Source organism: Chiroxiphia lanceolata, chromosome 2, assembly GCF_009829145.1.
Source record: "Chiroxiphia lanceolata isolate bChiLan1 chromosome 2, bChiLan1.pri, whole genome shotgun sequence".
In the NCBI taxonomy this organism is placed as follows: Eukaryota; Metazoa; Chordata; class Aves; order Passeriformes; family Pipridae; genus Chiroxiphia; species Chiroxiphia lanceolata.
Window position 1 is genome coordinate 72253852 of NC_045638.1, and position 25091 is coordinate 72278942.

General features: G+C 40.1%; 1 protein-coding gene across 5 annotated transcripts in view; it reads left to right on the forward strand.

Moving 5' to 3' along the window:
* The window catches only part of LNX2 (ligand of numb-protein X 2), a 57459-nt gene that overhangs the window by 28906 nt on the left and 3462 nt on the right, over positions 1-25091 (forward strand). For all 5 annotated transcript variants that reach the window (XM_032680314.1, XM_032680317.1, XM_032680316.1 and 2 more), the window contains exons 2-9: positions 3437-3961; positions 10986-11224; positions 12275-12474; positions 16038-16409; positions 17931-18077; positions 19272-19449; positions 21169-21400; positions 23170-23328. In XM_032680314.1, coding sequence (XP_032536205.1) covers positions 3561-3961; positions 10986-11224; positions 12275-12474; positions 16038-16409; positions 17931-18077; positions 19272-19449; positions 21169-21400; positions 23170-23328 — 1928 coding nt within the window. In that variant the 5' untranslated portion in view covers positions 3437-3560. The remainder of the gene's footprint in view (positions 1-3436; positions 3962-10985; positions 11225-12274; positions 12475-16037; positions 16410-17930; positions 18078-19271; positions 19450-21168; positions 21401-23169; positions 23329-25091) is intronic.

Here is a 25091-nt window from a genome sequence, read left to right on the forward strand (position 1 = left end):
AGTCCCGGGAGAATTATTTTCTAGGGAATTATATGACTTGAATAACGGGTCTGGCTGGCTCTTTTACCCACTTCATATTTTTTATAATTCTGGCTATTTTTCCTGTTTGCAGCTTTCCGGAGCTGTTATCATCCTGTGATGCTGGTGATCTGCTGTGATAACAGATACAGCAAATAGTATAAGGGATGCAGAAAGAGGGTTGAAGTAGGGTATTATAAATGGCAATGCTCTAATACTGTGGATTTCAGGGGTATAGTGCTTTACATCAGTGAAATTTAGACCTTGCCTGCCATCCCAACTGTTGCTCAGACTACAAATATTGTGGTTTTGGACTTTGAAAATAAGCTGATATTTTGCACTGGGAGCAAATAGTAAAAAGTCTTTAAATTGATAATTAGGCACCACAGTATATGAACAATACAAGTCCTGGTGAGTGATTCCTCAGTGATGGAATGGGCTTGCCCCAAGTACAGCACAGCAGTGAAAAAAGCTGACAGAAGTGTGAAAGTACAGAAATCTTGATTTTTCTATTTTTTTTTTGTTATTTTTTTTTATTTTTGAGGGGTATTTTTTGTTTGGTTGGTTTTTGGGGTTTTTTTGTTGTTGATTAGGGGTTTTTTTGGGTGGTGGCAGTGGGATTTTTTTTTTCGTTTTGAATCTTCATGTTGTAATCCACTATTTGTTTCTTCCACAACTCTGCTGACAGAATGGTTGTGGAAGGGTGATGACGTCAGCTGCAGAAAAGGTGGTGGGGTTACTTCACATGGTATTTATTAATAGTTTAAGCTAACAGGACACTGGCAGCGCCAAGGACTGACTAGAGGCAATGTCAGCTGTCAGCTGCAACAGCCTACCCCTGGCCTGGAGTGGCACCTCTGCAGCAAAGCACAGCATTCAGAAACTGAGGTGGGTCAGTCATAGGAACAGGTGTGTCTGCTCACCTGCTGCAGTTGTGGGCCATAGAGTGACTGCCTGTGTTTCACTGAGGACAAGCTCTTGTGATTTCAGTGAACAGAGCCTGTCTCTGCATATACGTTTCCTAGGAGAGAAGACTCGTTGTGATAATTTTTAATATGGCAGTGAATACCCAATTGCTCAATAACTTTTCTGATTTTACCTTTTGTTCAAAATTTATAGTAAGCTATTAAAAAGAGTTTTTAACACATGCAAGGATTTAATTACAACCTTTTAAAAGAGGGGCCACAAGTATCTTTGACCACAGCAAGTCACACGGGTAAATTATCTCATGAGTATATTTACTGTATGACATTGCCTGGAGTTCTGTCACAGACTGCTGTGTGAGTTATGTAGACTTCAAAGGATAGAAGTGCTAGAAGCCTTCAAGAAGGTGAATTCAGGATGTTCACTGTCAGGGGTCCATAACTGGAGCTCCATAATAGCAGTACACAGAATGGTCCTTGGGTTTTTCTGTAGCCTTGCTGGTGTCAGACTTGGTCCTCTCTTGGGACCTGGGTTACTTGGAGAAGGAGGAAGAGTCCTGGTCGTAGTCAGTGGTAGGAGTGAGTCTACCATTTGGACAATGCACTCGTGAAATGGCTTTTGCTGCCTGTCTTCGTGTCCCTTTCCCTTGCCCTGCCTGTTGGTGTTGCAGGTAACCCCAAGTACAATACGGCACACGCCACGTGTTCCTTTCCTGGTGCCCTGAGTAGCAAAATAATTTGGTAAAGTTGCAAATCAATGCAGTGTTTTTCTAGAACATTTATCTGGTTTATTTTGCATTACATAAAGAACAGCCATTAGATGGTTCTCATCCCTTTTGCATTAATCCAGCAGCACAAATGCAGAGCTGCGGTTTGAGCACATGGACCCCGTGCACTGCTCTCCTTATCTGTCCTCCAATCTTTGAGCTCTTACATAATATGTTTAAGACTGGTTTTTGACTAATCTCTTTTGGGGTCTCATTTTGCATTCTTGATCTCCAGCAAGAAAGAACTGCTGTGCTCTTCTCTCGTGAAATCCTTTCCAGAAGGTGCACATTATCTACTACGAGACAGGGCAACGATGAGCATCAATTTCCACAGCAGAATAGAAGCCTGGATTACAAATTACTATTTAATCCTTTTTGCGTCAAAGGATATAATAATCCTTGTAAAATGTGCTCTAAGTCTTGTGCTTGGCTGTGTGAGGTTAAGGGGCAAAAACCAAAACAGGGAATCTCTTAAACAGTTAGACATAGTGAAACGCATGTGTTGCACATGAATTTCAGAATATATATTTAGTACTACATTTCAGCAGCTAAAAATAAAGGTGATGGGCTGGTACCTAGACTACTAGTTTTCATTTCTCCGTATGCTTGGTGCTACTCTGCTAGAATACAGTAAGTGTCTGTCATGAGTGTTGCCCGCTGAATTGCAATTAAGAATTTAGTCACAAAGTAAGCATTGCTCAAATTTACTTCCCCCACCATCACTGCAAACATTTGCCAAAACTAACAAATATAGAGGTCTCTTAAGACTGTGAGAAAATTTGTTTTATGTTCTAAATCATCCTGTTTTGAGTGTCAAGCAGTGTGATTCCGTAAGGGAGAGAAATGTAAATAAGGTTGGGAGGGATAAGGATTTAGTGTTGGAAATTGCAGACTGACAGCTGCACAATTTCCTGACCAGGCAGCTATTTTAAGAGGGGCAAAGTTTAATAACATAAAAAGTTTAGAAAATAAGTCCCACAGTGACAGGCCTACAGTCCTTTATTGTCACATTAAATCTGCTGTAACTTTGTTAGATAAAAAGAAAAACAGGATTAAGTTGTTTGAAACCAACAGCTTCATATGATTAGTTTATTCCATATTTGTATTACTGGCCTCTCTACTAAATCAGGTGGGGCATATTGGATAGAATCTGTCCTTACTGCGTAGCAACCCACAGAGAGAACCTGAAAATAAGTGGTGACATATATGCAATATTACTAATGGAAGGAACAGGGTAAGCCGTTTGCCGTTATTTTTAATGCACTCTTACTTAGAACTTTACTAATAATGTAATATTCTGTATAGTCAAAATCCTAAAAAGGGAGTGGAACCAGATTAAAATAATAATCTCACATTAAAGAACACATTTAATTACTTGGTCATATAACTATTATTCCACAATAGGGTATTTTTGTGCCAGATGCTAATTATACGCTTCTAGTGTGACATTGCATAATGCGGTGTCCTTGCTGTCACAAACTGGTCATCTTGCAGGTGAAAACTGTGCAGTGCAGCAGCTGTTACAGAGACATTAAATGTTTGTGTTGTAAAAGGAGTCATACTTGTAGATTTTTTTGGTTGCTCTCTTCTATGATAAAGTTAGAGAAAACAGGAATATTCCCTTAATCTATCTAGCTGCTGTGTTATAATAAACCCGGAGTCAAATGTTTTGAAAAGAATTTTCGTATTTCATGCAAAATGAATAATTTATTTTTTTATTTGTTACAGAAAATGACATTTGATTGAAGAGCATAAGTCACCCTGGAAGAAGCTTCCCTTTGAGCTTTACTTGAGCAACCCTCTCCTATGAGGAGGAAGAGGAGGAGGATCCATCAGCCTTTTTAGCTGTAAAATGGGGACTACAGGTGATGACATGGCAGCAGTGGAGCAGAATGCCTCCTTGAACCCTCTGTGCTTTGAGTGTGGCCAGCAACACTGGACAAGGGAGAACCATCTCTACAACTACCAAAACGAAGTGGATGATGACTTGGTCTGTCACATTTGCCTTCAGCCCTTGTTGCAGCCATTGGACACTCCCTGTGGACACACTTTCTGCTACAAGTGCCTAAGGAACTTTCTGCAGGAGAAGGATTTCTGCCCGCTGGATCGAAAAAGACTCCATTTTAAACTCTGCAAAAAATCCAGCATCCTTGTTCATAAACTGTTAGACAAGCTATTTGTTTTGTGCCCCTTCTCTTCTGTGTGTCAGGAAGTCATGCAGCGATGTGACCTGGCGGCACATCTTAAAAACAGGTGAGTGGTGCCAGTGCTTGCATTGCATGTTTCTTACACCCTACTATGCCAGTTTGTATAGCAGTAGAAATTGGTGGCAGGAGGGCGAGAGAGTTAGTGATGGCTTTTAAATTCCCTGTAGAAGACCCTAGGAAATGGTCAGTCTGTGACTATGTATAGCTAGAGCACTGGTAGTATATCACACCAGAAAATAGTGAAGACTGCTTGGATACAGCCATAGGGGGAATGACATGATTCATTAGGAGTCTGAAAAAAATTATTTGTCAAAAAAAAAATAATAAATGAGGGTTGATTATGGTAGGGGAAAAAGGCTGAGGGAGGGGAAAAATTAGAGATGTGCTAAGTCTGTCTGCAAAGAGGACAGAAATAATGCAATAGTAACAAAGAAGATTTGGTTCAGGTTTTAGGGAGAAAAGCTTTTTAATGGTCTAGCACTGGCACAGATTGTTTATGTGGTGATTGTGCATTTCCCACTTTCAGAACATTTATGAACATGTTAAACTAACCTTTATCAGGAATTGTTATGTCAGAATTGATTCTGCTTTGAGATAGGCAGGTGGACAGGGTACCTCTCACGACTGATGGGCCTCCTCTGCTTGCCCTCAGTCTGGTCCAGCAACACTGGTGACCACCCAGGCAGAAAGGTTCATCTGGGAGGTGCATGGGTCTACCCCATGAACTTCTTTCCAAGTCTTGGTCTTTGTCCATTTGGAGACCATCTTTAGGTGAAGGGTGACGTTACAGAGGGAGCTCAAGAGTCAGGTGCAGTGTGAGTGTGCGTGCAGGCAAGTGCTCCACAGAGAAGGGAAAGAGGACAGCCACCACCTGCCTTGGAAACAGTTTGTTCACATTCGTATTTCCAACATGCTGTCTTCCTGCTTCCCCACATCCTGAAGGCTTCTGGGGATTCAGAGCCTGGGAGGACCCTGGGCATACAGAACATTGAGCAGCTCTAGACTGTGATGAGCCTTGGAGCTGCCTGGGTTTTGTTGGTTGTGGTAGTGCAGTGTCCATGTCAGGGAGGTATGGGGGCTAATGAAGAGCCTTTCCCTCTGCGTTTTTTTCTTTTTTTATTTCTCCCTGAAGTTTCCATGTCACCTTAGGCTCCTGCTTGTTTCCTTCTGGCAAGTAATTTCTGATCTATATGATTACTTGCGGGTGGTGAGAAGGCCTAATTGTTTGTTTCATTTATAACCCTAATATTAAACCGATTTGATTTTAATAAAAGGCAAAATGCTAGCAAGACTACTGCTAAATATTTGATTCATCTTCTGGTTTCCCAGTGTCGTATCCCTCACCTCTTCAGTCCTTTTTCCTTGGTTGACATCTCTTTGAATGATATTAGGATTGTTTACAACAGAGTCACGTAATTTTTCTGTACGTGGAACAGTGTGTGTGTCATCTTTAGGTATGCATGAAATATTTGTTTACTTAATGCAAAAGGTTATTATGAAATCTGAGTGAGCTGAATCACTAGCTTTTCCTGTTTGTCGGCTGGAAAAAAGCTTTCAGTTGCAGGAGGCTGCTCATTTTCAATTCCTTCTGTTGTCTTGGGATGCCGATATGCATTTTGAGTATATGGTGATTTACAGTTTTCAATTAAGTTTATTTGCAAACATCTGAACACCTGTAAATTATCATTGCTGCCATAAACGATGGCAGCAACTGCGTAGTTTGAATTTGATTCTGTATGGATTAGTGAATCCAGTAAAATTCTACTACTGATCATTACATTTAGGAAAGAAATATAAAATTCAGTATTATTGTAATTGTCAGCATAGATTAATATAAACCAGTCTGAACAAGCTTTTACATGAGCTGGTTTGTTTTTCTAAGAAGTGTAGTATGGTTTGTTACTTTTCACTGCCTAAAAACCTTCACACTCGGGTTTTTCCGGTGTTGTTTTAATCGGCTCCATTTGAGCATAAAAACTGGAAGAAAATGTCATCATATCCACCAGGTGACTCAGAGTGTAAGGTTACTGCAAGATGCTCCAACAAGGAGATGAGAGGCATGAGACACAAACTTCACAGTCACTAATTGCACTCCGTGATACCTCATTGCATAAAAAAATATTCTTGATTTCTCAAACTCTGAGTTTCCTTACATTCACTTGCAAACTGTAGTTTTCAAAGTTAAACACAATACACATAATCTGATTTTAAAGAAAAAACCCAGAAGTATGGTTTTTCACAGTCAGTTGGTACAGAAAATTTGTTAATGTTTAGTAAAGTAGGTGCCAATTTAATTTCCTAAGTATCAAAGGTAAATTGTGGTTCTTGTCTGCCACTTAACTCTGTGTAAGCTTCTCACGTCCTTGGGTGGGAGAGAAAAGTATGCAACAAAACCAGTCTTTTTTGATTTTCCTGAGTCTTCTCTGATTCACAAACCTAGTTAACTCCTAGTGCCTTGTTTTCTTCTTTTTTTTTCCCCCTTTTTTTTTTTTGTTGTTTTCCCTCTGGCAAAAGACAAACCAAGACCCAGACGCTTAACTTTCCAGAGTAGCACCGGGTTTTACTTGGAATTGCAGTTGTAAATCTTGCCACCAGAATTACTGCTTAAGGTCACTTTGCTAGCAAAGTTTTATGAGCAATAGCAAAAGCATTTGTGTTGCTTCTCTGCAGTCTTTGCTTAAATACGCATCCTGCTTGGAAAATGATTTAGCGCAACTGGTTTGAGGTTATTTAGTGTGTTTGCTTTTATCAAACCTCTAGACTGGGCAGAAGGTGATGGCATAAGTTACAATGAATTCTTTCTTTATAGTAAGTAGTCAGTGAGCAAATATGTTTTTCAAGCTCCTACTGTTATTTCACAGAAATACCCTGTAAACTACATCTCAGTTTTGTATGAAAGCTCTTTTTATCAGCAAAGAGGGATTGCTGCTAGTGTTCCAAGAAGTCAGCTTTTAAATGAGAAATATAGCAGATTTGGCTGAAAAAAAAAAAAAAAAAAAAAAAAAACCTACACCAAAACCAAAACAAACAAAACCACACAAAAAACAAACAAACAAACAAACAAAAAAAAAACCAGAACAACAAAAAACCAACCAAAACCCACAAACAAACCAACCAACCAAAAAAGACCATTTTTCTTCTCTGTCTGATATGAATTAAGAGAAATGGAAGATGAAAGCTATGCTTCATCACCATGCAGAACTGATGTTGAAGGGGGGAGAGGAAGAAGTCGATGAATATAAGCAGAAGCTTGTTTTACATACCGAGAACTGCCCTTCAGACTTCCTGTTAAATAGCCAGCTTTAGCTGGTTGGTTTAGTATCATAGAATAGTTTGAGTTGAAATCTTACTCTTGAGCATCTTGATTCATGAAAGAAATAATTTTTACAAGTTTTAGAAAACATTCCCGCCTTTCTGGCTTCTAGCTAAGATATTCTGGCGTTGTAGATAGATATGAAATGCAGTTCCTGTAAGACATGTTTGTCTCAATTCAGCCCTTACTTATGCAACTTGTTTTATGAGAATGGATTCCTGTACCCATACAATCTTCAAAGCTTGTTTTGAGCACAAGATGCCCATCTGTGTACATAACTTGTTAAAAGATTTAGTCCAAAATGTTCTTTATCCCAGATATTTGACAATAGCAGTATTGGTAACAGTGTGCACCTTTAGAGATTTATTGGCACTTGTTAACTGTTACAACTGCTGTATGGTTCTGCTGTTTGTGAATAATACATTCCTACTGCTAATAAAAATCTTTTCTAAGTTGCAAGTGGAAGTCAAAAATCTCCTTATAGATGTGATTGAATACCAATACTGGGCTTTGCTGCTTGGTAGGAGGCATACGGTGTTTAAAGACCTAAGAACTGGCATCCTGTGAATCAATGTCTCCACTGGCAATGCAGTTGCACTATATCAGGTTGAAAGTCATAGTTTGTTACAATTAGTGATTAATTTGGGAAAGATTCTGGGGGGGTTTCCTCTTTTTTGCCCCATACAGTACTGCACAAAAGGGATTCCACTGAACTGAGAAGGTATGCTCAGAAGGCTCTTTACGTTTCTTGATATTAGCCTTTGAAATGACAATTAAACAATATTGGCAAAAATAAACCTCAAATCTATTTATATTTTGTGTGATGACGTTCATCATCTGCCAGGTAAAAATGGGAGAATGTGTTCTGTGAAGGAGGGTAGAGGAGGACCTGGCTGTGGTTTAGAAGGCTTTTGACAGAAATAGGACACTTCCAGGGCTGAGTTTTCTGCTGTCCTGGTTTGATACAGTTTAAAAAAAATAAAATTGGAAGGTGTGCTTTGCCATCTCCACCAGGCCCTTTGGTTTCCTCAGGCCTTGTGAGCTGGCTCAGTCAGAACCTACAGCACAGTGGTTTGGTAGAAGATACCTAAAGGAGTATGTGGTTTGCTGAAGCAGTCTATAACACTGGACACTGCTGTCTAGGCTCAGTGGGATTGAAGTGTGGTCCTCTGACAGCATCAGTTTTAAATAGTTCATTCCCCTCTTTGCTGAAAAATCCCCACTCCTATAGCAGAGCAGTTCAGGGACAGCAAGGATGTGCAGCTTGGGGTGCCTTTGTGCTAAATTCTTATGGAGCAGTGTGGGAGAGCATGTCTGTCAGAGCTCCCAGTAGACAAGAGATTTCCTCTGCAAGAGCATTTACCTCTTGCTGTGTTGCTGCAGAAGTGAGTGATGGTGGAGATTATTCCTTTTTTTTTTTTTTTTTCCTATTGCCAGAGTTAAGATTTGAGGGAGCATGAGGCTAAGCCATCAAGTTGAAGTATTTTAGAAATTTTGAGGGAAGCGTTTGCATCTCTTCTTTTCTTGTTTTTTTGGGATTCTGGTTTTGAGGTTTGCGATGTGAAATGGTCAGTGTGAGAAATTTCCTGCTGAGTTTTACGTGTCTCTGGCCACGGAACAGATTTCTTAGCTGATCACCGCTATATCAATAGTTTTATGTAGTAAATATTGCTTGGGCAAAATCAAGAAGTAGGGTTGTATTTAATCATTAAAATCAGAGAAAATTTTTCACAAAGCATAACCTTTCAAATAATTTTCATCTTTTATGCTTGCACTTGTCTTCACTTTGAAGAACAAGATGACCAGCAGTTGCTCTGGGGAAAACCCTAAGAATTTTTTTCTGAAATGCGTCATGTTGTTATGTGAACTGTCTCTAATGTATGTTTTTATGCATATTTCAGAGCATATTTGGGTTACCTTTTGCTATTCTTCAAAACATGGGGAAGAAAAAGCTCCAGGAAAACTTTATAGCAAGGGCTACAAGAAAGCTGGAGAGGGGTTTTTTGCAATGGCATGTAGTGATAGGTCAAGGAGGAATAACTTTAAACTGAGAGTAGATTTAGGTTAGATAATAGGAAAAAAATCTTTACTGTGAGGGTGGTGAGGCACTGGAACAGGTTGCCGAGAAAAACTGCGGATTCCCCATCCCTGGAAGTGTTCAAGGCCAGGCTGGATGGGGCCCTGAGCAACCTGGTCTAGTGGAAGGTGTTGGTGTCCCTGCACATGGCAGGGGGTCTTGAACTAGGTGATCTTTGAGGTCCCTTCCAAACCAAACCATTCTATCATTCTGTGCATATTATGACTATATATATATAAATGATGTAATGATTTTTATGTATCTCTCTATATATATCACTTTATGTATGTATAACATGGCTGGAGGTCACAAAAGCTAAGGTGTCTATCAACATTTGGACCTAAAAACTTTGTTATTAGGTTATCTTCAAAATCCCTCATGTTGAAACATTCTAACCATATATTATCAAATCCCCTTCACAGAGTGTCAGAACAGAATTGTGATCCTCAAAATATTCTGGTTTAACAAGTTAGGATATGGTTAGACTTCTGCTACCTTTAACTCTGTTAACTCATTTCTTCTCCCATTGCACAAATAAATAATTGCTTCTTTTGTTATAACAATCTGTCAAGTTCCCAAACAGTGAGTCCTTTCAAGAATGTTTCCTTTTTTTCTGATGCTGCTACAATGTGAGTGTTTTTAGGTGGTCAGCAGCTTCAGAAGCAGGAGCTTTAAGGACATCAAATACTGTAAGAAGTGATATATCAGACACCGGCAAAACTGTCACAGAGGCAGATGTAAGATTGGTGTCCACATCTAATTATCTACACATAAACGCAAGACTATTCCATAAATGAAGGCTTTCCATGAATTTGCAACATTGTAGCCCTTCTTTCTTAAACATAAGCAAAAATGAATATTGCATTAAGAAGAATGGAAATTCACAAAAATGAGTTTATAGTGAAAAGTATCAAATGGTGAGGGAGGATTGCTACATAAGGAAAAGCAAAAGATTTTACCTCCTGTGTGAAGTCAGAGAAAACAGGAGATAGAAGGGGAATGAAACACCTTCTACTGGTCCAAGAGATGATGAGAAGAGCTGTTACTTTTGTTGAACTTCTCATACAAACTCCTAGACAAGCATAATTTTTTTTTAGTATTTTAACAATTAGTGCAATATGGGCAAAATTTTCATCTCTTACCTCCCTCAACCCCAGGAAAATATGATGCTTACTAAGGTGAAAAAAGATTACTTCAGTGGGTCTCCAAACCTGTCTTTGGAAGGGGCTTCTCTTATGTGGCTTTTTTTGCCAGTCTTGTTTAGTCTTTTCAGCAAGGTTGTCTTCCAGAAACTGAAATGTACAGAATCCACCTTCTAGTGCAAGGTATCCCTGCCCATGGCAGAGGGGTGGAACTAGATGATCTTTAAGGTCCTTTCCAACCCAAACCATTCAATCATAGCAAATGAAGTCCACATTCAGAAGGTGTTACAGCACATTTAGTTCATGGCCAAAAAAACTACATAGTAGACATTTGGGGGAAAAGGCAGTATTATCTTGGGGTTCTGTCCACTAAAACATATTTTGGCCTTAAAATTCAATGAGTTTAATATTTATTTTTATGATGAGTTTAAAGCTGTGGCTTTGAAGAAGGCTAATTCCATTCAATGGAGTACTCAGGCATTTTGTGCTACAAACATGGCTGCAGCCTTGAAGTATGGTATAAACCTTGTCTCCACAGGTGTCCTGGGGCTTCTCATCGAAGGGTTGCTCTGGAGAGAAGGAAAACGAGCAAGCTGCAAGCAGAAGCGGAGGGCGAGAGTGGTGTCGGTGGGATGGAGCAGCCCAGCAGTTTATCTCCAGATGCAGATCAGGGAATAGTGCCAGCTGAGCAGAGCTTTACCTCGCCCGCCCTTCCCACATGGACAGACGAGTCCGGCATCGACAATCCACCTTTTGAGGAGAACACAGTAGCAGACAGTATGTCATCACTTATCTTCTCAAGTCTCTTTTATCAGATGTGGAAACATTTGCAGTGTCAGAGCTTGTCACTTACCAACTGCGAATGTGCATCTTCATCTTCGGCTCTTTTCTTTTGCAATTTCTAGAGAAATGTTACTGGGTTTTGGTTAAGTGTAAGTTTACAACTGGGATAAAGTCACAGGAAGGAAAGAAATATCTCAGTGTGTGTCAGATACCATGGTGATATGTATCATGTCGTGGTCATGGTGCAGTAGTTCATGTTAATCTACTAGTAGGACTGGCCTCACAGTGAGATGGAAGGAGTGTAATTTCTGTAAAATTACAGAAGTCATTTTCTAAGATAAGGTTTGTGTTTCCCTCTTCCTCCTTGCCCCCAACTGGATCAGCAACCTTCCTGCACATGAAGTGCTGTCCTACTCGAGCAAAAAGGCAGCTGAGTTACTCCTGCATCCATCTGTACTGAATGAGCAGTAACACCTCTAGCATCTGGGATTTTAGAGAGGAAGTGCTGAGCCTTACCACAGAGGAAGGTCATCCTGTCCCTGTCTTTCTCCTCTGTATTTGCCATCCTTTGGCATTCCACTTTTCCTTCTTTAGTTGTCTCCATGTTTGCTTCAGAAATGGGCTTCTTCCCTTGACCTGGTAACTCAATAGCAGCTCCTAGTGCAATTGTGAAACCAGCTGACAAAGAGGTTACCGTGAGGTAACCCCTAAAATACATTTTTATCGTCATCACCAAATGCAAATCTGCAAGCAACCCAATGTATAAAATTTATTATAAGGGGCAGGATCCAAAGGATTCAGGTATCCTTTTACAATCCAAATGACCCCATTTCAGGAAGCGTGGATGCTACTAAGTCATTAGAGAGCTGTTTCTAACAAGCTAGGAGTTTCATCAAGTAGTGGAACTAATCTATTTGCACTTTAGTTTGTTGTTAAACCACTGCTTTGTGGCCTCTCTTACATTATCCTTTGGTGATTTGTTTTATTGAAAATGAATAAGTAGAAAGGATATTAATCATCTTTCTTTTTTAAAATAATTGGCAGCAAATCAACAGCCACCTGCCCTGCCTGAAGGAGAGATCACTACTATTGAAATTCATCGGTCCAATCCTTACATCGAATTAGGAATTAGCATAGTGGGTGGCAATGAAACACCTTTGATCAACATTGTCATTCAGGAGGTTTATCGAGATGGGATCATTGCCAGAGATGGAAGACTTCTTGCTGGAGACCAAATACTTCAAGTACGGAACCTAATTGTGTATTCTGTCTGCTTGCTTTCCATTCACTCCTTGCAGAACTGCTGTTAAAATGAGATGAGAGATTTTCCTTGTCAGACTATGTTGTGTCAGTGTTAGCATTGCAATTATCAGTTGGAAGGAAAATTAATATTCAGAGCAAAGCCTGTTGTTTTAGTAGTTTTGGCTATCATGCTTTATGTTGTTTCTTGGGCCAGTCCCTGGAATTTTTTCCTCCTTAGCATCTCTTATCAATGCTTAAAATACAAGTTTATTTTTCTGTTTTTAAATGTTGTGGGACTTGGTCCTTGTCTCAGCTTTATGCATGCATTTTGAAGGAACCCAAAGTTATTTCTGGCTAACAAGTTGGCGTAACTTGTTTGTATATAAAAAGCAATTTGTGGAATGTAAGGCTGGCTTCATCTAAACTGCTATTTTAATCTAGCTTCACTGTTATCTTCCAAAAGCCTAGGCAGTTGACCTGCATCTTTCAATATGTATGAAAGAGTCAGTGATAGTCTTCAATGGCATGATTTGAAGCAAGGTGCAGCAAGTATTTTCAAAAAAAAGTAAAATTAAAATATAAGTTGGTTTTGATTGTGTATTTTTGTTATGGTTTTGAATAACTACCACAGACAGTATAAAAAGATCAAATTCTTTTAATTTTGACATTTTAATTTTTATGTTAGGGGAAGGGATTGTTTGTAGGACACTTAAGAATGGCAGTAACTGAGTGCTGCATAAACAGGACAGTCCTCCTTTTTTGTATTTTTAATCATTCCACCTGGAAGAAATATATTACTGTCAATTCAAAAGTACTTCAGTAAAAATGATTGCTTTTGATCTGGCAGCCTAAGATCAGTACAAAAGTAATATCAGCCTTCTTTATTTCACTGTTTTGAAATCAAGCTGATAGAAGTAGCTTAAATACAGTAGTTATGCTTGGAATGAAATCAGTTTGCACTTCAGAAAATAAAGTCCCTTTTGAGAAACATGCCTTTTTCCTCTCCTGGAGTGTTAGCACAGTGTCTGGCCAAGAAAACAACCCAAGAGGTTTCCAAAATGTTGTCTTTTCAACAAGTAATTGCAGACACTGATTGAATGCTGCCTCATTTATTTTGATACTAAGGGCTCCACTTGGTTGACAGAATAGAGAGTTTGAGCTCCAGTGAAGCTTTGGAAATTCCTGCTGTTTGGGTAGGTGTCAGTTACAGTTTCCAAGGCCATAAATGGCAGTACATTGACTGTAAATAGGAATGTACAAACTGCAGTGAGTCTTCCCTATCAACATGCTGGCAGTGGGGCTGTCAGATGCTAGGGGGGTTTCAAAGGGAGAGGTACAGAGGTTAAAAGCCAAACTTTTTGGAAGTTACAATACCTTTATTTCTCTGAATTTACCTGTGCATGTGCTGAGCTGTTTTATTAAAATGACCAGACTCATTCTCTGGCGTCTGTAGTTGGGTACAGTTAGATGCAGCCCACCATGCATGCTTTGGTTTGATATTTCTGAAAATGTCTTTAGGGACTTTTATGAGCAGTAAAGGTCTAAAAGAAAGCCAGAAAGGACTATGAGGTGAAACTCAGCATTTTCTTACCCGGTCAAATGAGAAGTATTACCCTTTTAAGATCTGTGGGAACAGCATTTTGTAGGAGCTACATAAAAGCTTATGTTGTCTGCAAGGTACAGATAGGTGCCTAACATTTTCAAACTGCTCTACAAATTGTCTCTTTTTTATGCTGGACTGTGACTGTAATTCACGTAAAGCATGTCCTAATGAGAATCTCTTTCCCCAGGAAATGCTAAGGCTGTTTTATTCTGAAATTGTGAACTGCCTTGTAGAAAGAAGAATTACATTTTATTGCATGTATTCTTTGTGCCCTTTGAACACTTCTGTATTTTATGTATTTACTTTAGCTAGAGACAGCTAAAAATAAAACTGGACTTAATTTAAGGGCTCTGATGGGTGAGCCATAGTGGTTTTTGTGGGGGAGCAGTTCTAAATGTTATTTCTCCTAGCTATGCCCCTCTTCCCTTTGCCCAGGGTTACAGCCTCTGTCTCAGGGCAGTAGCAGAGCAGGACGTGACCATGGTTTGGTGTCTGAGCCCATGGTGCCGCTGGCAGCAGTGGCTCTGTGCTGGGCTTTGGGCTGGGGGTGGCTCAGTGAGGGTACAGTGCCTCTTCACCGTTCTGAAACCACCACGGCCAAATGGTTTGGCACAGACCTCTCAGAGCCCCCCAGCTCAGATGTGTGATGTAAATGCGGCAGCTGTTGTACATAGATTTCTAGGTCCTTTCTCTTCAGACATTTTAAGCTTTGATATTGCTATTAGATGGTGAGAAACTGCAGGTTTGTATTTTTACTGAGGTTGCAATGGGGAGCATTAGAAGGCATAGGTAAGGCAGATCAGTATAGATCATTTGATGTTAGTATCTCTCTGCTCAAATTGTGGGGCAGGGGTTCCTCCACAAACGCACAATAGTGTGTTCTAAGGGTGAAGCTTTAGTGTTGACTTTGAATCCCTTTTTACAGAACAAGGCAAACACAGCTCTTGTGCTGATTTTTTTGTGGTGTTTCTGTTTTCTGCCAAATCTCATTGCACTGTCAGTTCTTACCTTATTCTGCAAGAAATGACTGAAGATTACTGATCTTTGTATCAGTGGGCCATATAACAAACACAATTCTTAGTTGTAAGGCAGGAAAGTTTAATTCATTTTTCATTTACAACTGAATTTTGAGGGATACAGGTTAGAAGTCTTGAACTCTGACCTAGTTAAAGTCTGTGGAAAATCACCAAAGTTTGCACTAAGACTTGAGAATTAGGACAACCGCCTTTTTCCACAATCCTAATAAACAAATTTCATTATTCTGGATTCTGAGGTTTGTTGTTTGTTTTTTTTCATGTCTTGGAAGTACTGCTTGTTGTAAGACACAAGCTTGCTTCAGAGATTTTTATGTATTCTTTTTATAGCTATTATTTTACAGTTTTAAGTGATGCTGGGCTTGACACTGAAAGCCAAAGTTCTTGGCCTGGAGAACAGTGTTAAAGATCTAAGGAAGACAAGTATAGGAAACAAGGAGAACAAAACCCTTGGCCTGTGATGGCAGAGGGTGTTCACTGCAAGAAAGATGTTGTCACTTTTGTGGGAAAAAGCCTATGTACCAAGTTCAGATTAGATAGGAAAAATTTCTTCACAAAAGGGTTGTTAAGTACTGGAACAGTCTGCCCAGTGAGGTGGTGGAGTCACCATCCCTGGAGGTGTTTAAAAGACTTGCAGATGTGGCCCTTGGGAACATGGTTTAGTGGTGGACTTGGCAGTGCTGGGTTAAGGGTTGGACTTCATGATGTTAAGGGTATTTAAAAATAAATTTTTAAATTGAGCAGCCAATAGGAGTTTGCAGGAGATGATGGAAGGACAAGAGAGGAAGTCTAGTAGGGTCAGATATGTAGGTTACTCTAAGGCTGGTTTTGCAGTGAGTGAATTTACTTCGGAAAGGAAAGGACTTTATTTCCATAACCAGGAACAATATCATTCTGATATATTTTTGTTGTTGTTGTTGTTTTGCAGGTCAACAGCTTTGACATCAGCAACGTGTCTCACAACCATGCTCGAGCTGTGCTTTCCCAGCCTTGCTCAGTGCTGCACCTCACAGTGCTGAGGGAGAGGCGCTTCGGCAGCCGCACACACAACCACGGGGACACCCCCAGCTCCCTGCGGGAGGACAGCTTCCAAGTGACGCTGCACAAGCGTGACTCCAGCGAGCAGCTCGGCATTAAGCTCGTGCGCAGAACAGATGAGCCAGGAGTTTTTATTCTCGACCTTTTGGAAGGGGGGTTGGCTGCTCAGGATGGCAGGCTCTGCAGCAACGACCGCGTTCTTGCCATTAATGGACATGACTTGAAGCATGGGACACCAGAGCTTGCTGCTCAGGTTATACAGGTAATTTGCATTCCCTACCTGAGCTCAGCTTTATTTCTTGGGCAAAGCCTGGGGTAGAGTTTGTCCCAGACAGAATCAGTCATGTAATGCCTAAAAGCCTGTGGCAGTACAAATTGCAGTGGTCTATGTTCTGGAAATAATAGTGCAGAACAGGATCTGCTTTCGCAACTAACAGATGAACATCACCTCCTCAGAAGTGAAAAGTGTGTTAGTCTTCCCTGGCGTGCAGCCTGAAGGTTAGAAGATGGCTCATGTGAGCGAGCAGAGTAGCTTATTGTAGCCTATTGCTTAGCAGAAAAAAAAAAAAAAAAGAGGATTATTTTTATTCTATTTATGTATGTATTGTATTTTAATCTGCCAGTAAGCTCTGTAAAAGTGGGCTTTATTTTGTATTGATTTGCCTGTGCATGGAATTGAGTTGAAACAGGAAAGTAATTGTCAGACTTCTTGCTGTCAACAGGTAGCAGCTGGGAAGTCTAATATAGGTCTTCCATGAGTTCTGCATGGTAAAACTCATTTTTTGAGTGTTCAAAAGGGTTTATTCCCCATGTCTGGCTCTGCTCTGGACACAACTGTTATCCAAGGCTTGATGCAGTGTGACATATGACCCTTCCCTGTTCCCACAGGAAAACCTTTACTCTATGCCTTTCTCCCAGTCTGTAAGGAAACAGCTGCAGCACTTTGCTACTTCCTGCTGATGGGATGTTGGTGAAAATTGCTCTGTTTTTAGGAAAGTTGGAATATACCAGTAGTAGGTTCTTGCAGTGTAGTGCAGTCATCTTTGCCTAACCCAGCACCACATAGAGAACTCTGATACAAATGAGTAGTAAATATTTGTTTCAGGGATAATTTTAAGAATTAAAATTTCCTTTCCTTGCAGTGAAAGGAAAATAACAATGATCTTGGGAGTTGTAATTTCAATTCCCAATTTTTATATAGAGTGGTTGAAATTTAGCATTGGCTAACTTTTATCTATTAAGGTGTGGTTTTGCAGCAATAGAAAGAGTTGATGTTTTATTTAACATCTGGTAACTGAGTCTCCTGGTATTCCCCAAGCTCCAGAATTTGATGGTCTTCTCATGTATAATGTCTTTCTTGGACATGTCTTTGGGAAGTACCAGAGGTGTTCAGAGCTTTTGACCAAAATCTGAAGATCTGGAGCCATCACACAGGCATTTCTTCAATTTATTGCTATGTGTTGCTGAAGTTCATGAAGAATGCAAATGGAATGGGGTGAATTTTAAGGTTTGAAGCTTTGTAACACAAACTGAGAAATGGTCCTTTTGACAAGGGATTTCCACTTGATGTAGATGTAACATCAGAGGTGAAGGAAGAGTGTTAATATCCCCTCCATTTTGGGGAGAATTGCAAAAAGAAGCAAGTAAGGAACTGTGCAGTCTTAAGCAGGAACTGGAAAATAAGTTCTGCTGTTGTCTCATTTCACATTTTTTCATGTTTTCCTCCCTCTCTAATAATCAATATCCTATCAAACTTGATGACTTTGTCTTATGTATCCAACAGGCTAGTGGGGAGAGAGTGAATTTAATCATCTCTAGACCCCTGAAGTCACAGACAGTCAGTATTATCCGAGACACCGGGACTCACAACAGCAACTCACACCAACACCAGTCCCAGCAGCTGTTTCACGGCAGACCTAACTCACATAAGGTTGGTGTTTCTCCTTCTGGGAGGTATAAATACCATTTTACTCATGTGATGGTCCAAGTGTGTAGCAAGGCAAAACTAGAAGAAAGGATTATATCTTCTTTTTTACCTAATGAAAAGACATTGTGATGACTTCCAAGTATTCAGGTCCTGCATCGTGTCTGGATTGGGAACAAGAGACACACAACAGGTTTTCAGTATATTTTGGGATTTGTGGACTGCAGTGAAAGAAGCAAGTTCTATGAGCTCATACAGCTGTAGTTGTTAGACCTTCCTTGTCTAAGACAGTGGTTCATGTGTTATTCCTGCATGGAAGAACTGTCATTCAAGAATGTCACGTTTTTGTTGCCACTGTGCTAGCTTCAACCAGGAAGGACAGGAGGTGTGCTGTCCATGATCCAGCTTATAAAGAGCATGTTGGAGGAATGTGTCATCTCCTCCGCGAGTCAACAGTCCTGGCTGCAAGACGCTGAGTTCTGCATTGTCTCAAGCAGGGAGGGAAAGGCAAAATGAGGAGACTGTCATGAAGCTAATGTCAAATTATCTGGAAGACCTGCAGGAATAAAGCCTCTGCTTGAGATGTTCTTGTAGTTAGAAAAATACAACTTCTCACTGTTAAGAAGTCTGTGCTCTGGAGAGTCTACATACCAGCTGCAAAAGAAAACATGATGTATAAGGGCTTTAAGGGGTCTCTTATTGTCATCATGAAAACACATGTGTGTTCATTTCTTAGGAACTTCTTTGTAGTTCTGGGACATATTCTACTGACAACTTAAGTAATGCTGATGTTCACCATGACACGAAAAGATTTGTTTCTGGTTTGTCTGCAGTCTTTTGACCATATGAATTTATAGCATCGTCCTAAAATTGAGCCTGTTCCAGTGTAGGATGTTAATTAAAACTAGACTGAGATTTTCAAGATAGGCCTTTATAAACTTTCCATCTATATTTAAGTATCTACATGCATGGGGGTTTTGTTGGGTTTTATTTTAGTTTGGAGTTTTTTTAGGGAGAGGTAGTCTGATCTGGAGGAAATTCAGCCAAAGCTGATTTCCACTACTTAGTCCTTCTAAACTGTTCTGTTAAAGTGCTAAAGTGTAGTTCTGGGGTGTATTTAGTTGTGTTTTGTTCTGGAGTTTGTGTTTTGGTTGGTTTTTTCCCTTAGTTTTAACAATGTTATTTGTCCTTATCAAACAGGATCTCTCCCAGTGTGTTACATGCCAAGAAAAGCACATTACTGTGAAAAAAGAGCCACATGAATCTCTGGGAATGACAGTGGCAGGAGGCAGAGGCAGCAAAAGTGGCGAACTGCCCATCTTTGTGACAAGTGTGCAGCCTCATGGATGTTTGGCAAGAGACGGCAGGATTAAACGAGGTGGGGTTTGACTTCCCTGGTGCCATGGGTGACCTCTCATTGCTTTCTGATGACTGCATTCCGTGGAGTCAGGTGGTGTCAAAAAGTCTTTCCGCAGATGTAGGGAAATGCTTATGGATGCTTTTCTTCATGGATTCATAGAAATAGAGTATTTAGTATCGCACTTCCACCTTTTCTAGGAAGGGGATGTTTAGAGTGTGATAGCAGGGGAAGCAGATAAGACCAGGAAATGTCTGGTTAAATTCTTTAAAGCTGGCAGTAATTCCTTGATTACTGGTCTGGTGGGATGCTTTGCTCCGTGGCACACGCATCCTGGTTTTGTGTTTAATATAGTGGGCGGGACCACAGCTCTGTCCAAGAAATCTCTGCTCCCCAGTATAAAATATCTGAACAGCAGAGATGCTCTGATGACAGGCCACAGTTTACCCATGCTAAGTTTACCTCAGAAGCCACATCAGTGTTGATCCTGGTTCCCAAATGCTTTCTCTTGGGTTTCCTGGTCTTCAGGAGTGTTGCAGGACCTGCCCTTATTCCTTGGCTCTGCAGAAGGGAACAAGGAGGTGGAGGTTAGACTCAGCATAGGTGAAGGCAGTCCTGTGTGACTGATAGCAAAGCATTTGATGATTAAAACGTATTGTATGTGAAACAAAGACTGCCTATAATATATCTGCGATTCACAGTCCACAGAATTACAGAATGTTTTAGGAAAGAAATTTAGGAAAAAATTTCACAGATTGTACATTTAAAAAGAACAGTGTGGGAGCATCCTTATATGCTCCCGAGAGAGGGAGATTTACACCCACACACCAGCAGGTATGCTTTCTTTTTCTGTACTATGATGAAAAACACACTTGATAGAAGAAGTACTATTGTTCTTTCATTGTGTAACATTAAAGTAGCCACAGCAGCTACTGGGAGGAAAAACCTTTTAAAAATTGAGTCTCATTCCAAATGTGATCCAGGTGTTCACACTTTTGCTTTGTTTTTTCTGGCTTTCATTGGTGAGACATTGTGTAAAAAAAGGAAACTGTTGCTGCTTCGATAGTTAGTAACATTCTTGTTTTATCCTGAGACTTTTAAAAAATATTATGAAGTTAAATTTTAATTTTAGCAGTTTTTTTAGTGGCTTTGACTCTTTCCATATTATCTTTGTAGAGATGCTCAGTTTCTTTCTTTGAATTAACTGGGTTTTGTACCAAACTTTCCAGTAGATTTTGGATTCCATTTTCTTCTCACAAGTAACAAGTTAGAAAATGGATAACTTAAAACACTCTGTGGAACCCTGCTTATCTGCAAAAATAGGTTACTTTGAGGTGTCTGTATTGTTCCTTCCAGCATTCTTCCTTCAGTTTTAAGGTTAGAGTGAACATAAGGTCCACCACTGGAAACAATTGTCATGACATCTGCAGTAGCAGTTGCAGCCGAGCTGGTGAAATGCTTAGGTAATTCCTATTTCAAATTTTCAGGGCAATATACAATAAAAGCCACAGTATTTTATGTGTTATGGGGAAATAAATTATACCAATCCAGCTTAGTAGCTCAATACATTAACGTTTCAAACTGTCAATGTAAGGCTTCAGAGCTGTTCACGTTCCCAGTCTGTTAGTTCAGACTGTCTCAGGTCCAAAAAATACAGTATGAATGAAACTGTGGCATGGGAGGTGCTGTCAGTAGGAAGGACTGTCAGATTGATGTGGTCTCACTTGTGCCTTTGAACAGGTGATGTACTGCTGAACATCAACGGCATCGATCTGACTAACCTGAGTCACAGCGAGGCCGTGGCCATGCTGAAAGCTAGTGCTGCCTCTTCCATAGTTGCCCTGAAAGCCCTGGAAGTCCAGATTGTAGAAGAACAGCCCCAGGCTAATGAAGAACAATTGAGTACCATCAGTGAAAATGAATATGATGCTAGCTGGTCACCATCGTGGGTCATGTGGCTGGGACTTCCAAGGTATGGAATGAATCAGTAGAGTAATTAGTTAGCTGTTTTAAGCTAAGTCCAAGAGAGATAAAGAAGGAGAGACCTTACTAGTTGCAACACATCTGCCATTATTTCTGCCTGCCTGACTGTATTTCGTTGGCAGTGTGCTTACGAAGCAGACTGTGAGCAGGAGCAATGTTTCCTTGGGAAACTCAAAGGTGAATAGACTGGGTTCGTCCCTTCACAAATCATAGTGACTACCCATGTGGAATCTTCTCATTGAACACAATTCATCATTTATATTGTTTAATCATACAATAACTTTCTGTAAAATACCTAAAACCAGAGTAATCATTAATAAAAATATGAAGTATATACCCGTGTGTCTCTTTGCTAATCTGCTACCTGAATTTATGAGGCCAAATATTTAACTTCAGAATATTGGATTAGGCTTTGGCCGTTCTGACACTCTTGACACATCCCTTGTCAAGACTGTAGCCATGTAACTATAGGCACACAGATGAACCTATAGTTATAAATCCCCATCTTTTTTTTTTTTTTCAAGAATCCACTACCATCTCTTCCAAACACAAAAACTCTTCAAAGTTTGCAGTGAGCTCCCTCCCCTTGAGTAATCTGTAATCTGATGGACATCACCATGTTTCATTTGTACTCTTCGTTTTTCACTCTTATGTGGCTGCAGCTATAAGCTCATTCTGGCATTGCTTGCTATCCAGAAGAGCTTCTGCTACAGCAAATAGTGTTATTAACTTCAGTCAGGGCATGCAGGTTAATTCCTTTCTCTCTGATAGAGTTACCAGGTCTGTACTTTAAGCATAAAATCAAAACAACAACCAGACAGATTGGTAGCAGAATGCAGCCAAAGATAACAGAACTAACTATGCATTGGTCCTCCAGAGATTTCACTTTTTCTTTGTTTAACTGTCAGTTAATTTCTCTTTTATTCAAGTATAAATAAGTTACCTAATCTCAATAAATGACTCTCAGTTCTGGTAAAAGTACTCCTTTCTCTGCTTCAGCAGTGGGTTATTTCTTCTATACCACAGATGCCCGTGTATGGCTTCTAAAGTTATGCTATGCATTGTGCTGCTGTTCTTAAAAACAGTAAAGAACTTGGCCTCTTTTTACTCAAAAGTTAATGTCTGTGTTTTGAGGGGTTTTTTGGTTCTTTTTTTAGTTACGGTCATTGTCAACTTCATTGGCAAGAGTTAATTTTCACTAGAGAAGATACCATATAGCAGGACACTTAGTAAAGCGTGATCTGAATTATTTACGTTCTGTGTAATAAAATGGTTAGTCGTTTATATTTTCATTACTGGTGATGCATCAGTTCAGAGGTAAAAAAGATTGTGTATGGAACTTTAATTTTTACTTAAAGTAGAAAAAGCCTAAACTGACTGGGGGTGGAAGAAAAACACTCTGCATTTTTGACTCTCGATAAACACATCAGGTATCAATTTTCCACCCACACTGTTGCCACCTGCAAAAGCTCTAAAATGCTGTTCTATTACTGTCAGTTTACAGAGTTAACTGTGTTTAAGTAATTGTTCTAGCACTGCGTTATTTCTTTTAAAACACTTTCCTGTCTCAAGATTGTGGGGTTTTTTGGTAATTGGTTTGAATATTGCAAAATTACTCTGGGAACAGAAGTCTAATCACCATCCCTCCCCTTCTCTTGCACACTTAGCACAGTGGTAATGGTGAGACAGCAGATGTTGTACCTACTGTAAAACTGTACACGGCTTTTTCTCTTGCTATCCTGTGCTTCCATTCCACAGCTGCCTACATAGCTGCCATGACGTAGTACTGCGGCGGAGCAATTTAGGGAGCTGGGGCTTCAGCATCGTCGGTGGCTATGAGGAGAACCACACAAACCAGCCTTTCTTCATTAAAACCATTGTTCTTGGGACTCCTGCGTACTTTGATGGAAGATTAAAGTAAGCTAATATAATAGTGGTAGAAATACTAATAGTAATAACAGCAACAAACCACCTTTAAATAGTTACATGCTGGTGCAACTAATTGTTTAAGGAAATACACTATAGGATCTTGTGCTGGGGGATCATGCAGCCCTGTAGTGCTTTGCCTCCCTGATGTGTGGTGCAGGGATTTAACAGGGAAGGGATATCTGTCAGAGAGGATGGTTGTGCTGACATCTCTGCCATCTCCTGTGCTCCTCCCCAGCTGTGGTGCTGATGTCACCTGCTGTCTCCATCTCCCTGTAGATCTCTAGGCCAAGAGAAATGCAATGTATATGTGCAGAACTAGCTAGCTTTTTTCTTCCCAGAGAACAGCTAGAAATGAGAACTTACCTCTGTAAAGTAGGGAAAAATCTTTTGTCCTTTCATATAACTTTCTGAAGCCACTGCTGGAAACCCTGGTACTGAAGATGGGTGCTGCTGCTTTAAGGGAAGGGCAAGAAAATAGATGCAAAATATTTCTGAGAAGATGGTTAAGGAATCAAGTCCCCTTAGCAGTGCCCTGAGAGTCATTAGTTGGCAGGAAAGTCACTGATAAATGAAGCAAGTTCAGCAGAGGCCCCTGAGGTGGTAGGAGCTGGAGCACTTGCCCCACAAGGAGAGGGCTTCAGGGGCAGCCAACAGCCTCTTCCAGTACATAGAAGGAGATTATCAAGGAGACAGAGGCCAAGCTTTTCAGTGATGCAGGGCAAGAGGATGAGAGACAGCAGGCACAAACTGAACAAACAAGGTTGAGACTGTAAGGAGAAACTACTTCCCCTGGGGATAGTCATAAGTTGTGTGGTCTCTGCCTTTAGAGGTTTCTGAGATGTACCTGGGTAAAGCTCTGAGAGTCCTGGTGAAATCTTACAGCTGACCTTGCTTGCAGCAGAAGGTGGACTGCAGACCTCCTGAGGTCCCTTCTAACCTTAAAGATTATATGATTTTACTTACGCGTTATGTTTGGATGCAGCCCCCAGGTCTAGTATCCAGATACAGATCTTAGCCTCGTGTAGGATTAGTTCAGAACTAGGACTTAAAATTCCTATTTAAGTTTCTCTTGTTCATAAACTTGATTTTGTGAAGGTGGCAGTCAAGAATATGCAACTTGAAGTTTCATGGCATGATTTTTACGTGTAGATTTGCTTACAAAGTAGCTTAGGAAAAAATGTGCTTACGCTTAGAGCCTTGACAGTAATTGATTTTTCAGTTCAATGACTAAATAAATAAATGAAAAAATAACTTGGCTGAACACAAAATTACTTTTTTTTTTTCCAACTGTGGAACAGTTTGGATTAAAGTAAAGATCTCAGTTCAACTCAAAGAATTTCAGGTTGAGGACTTAATAACTAGAAGTCTTCACACAAATGGAAATTCAAGAATCATTCCTAAGAAGGGGGGAAGAGTCATCATGATCACATTTAGCCCCTTGTAAAGAATGGGAAAGATGCTCATATGATATTGTGATATAGTACCCTTGGTTAAAATGTACTGTCTCGCTGAGAATATGGACTTAAAAATGGGCCATTAATAAGGGAGAACTCCTTAGAATCTGCATCTTTAGTTATTGTGGGGCAGGTCTCTTTAAAGCTGTTCTGTTTTAAGTTATCTAAATGTTTTGTTAGGCTAGAAGGGAAGGTAGTAAATAACTTTACAGCCGAACAGTTTAGACAGTTTTCTGCTTACATGATCTGTCTAGTGTGATTTTATAGAAGGTGAAATGACTTCAGCAGAAAGGCTGG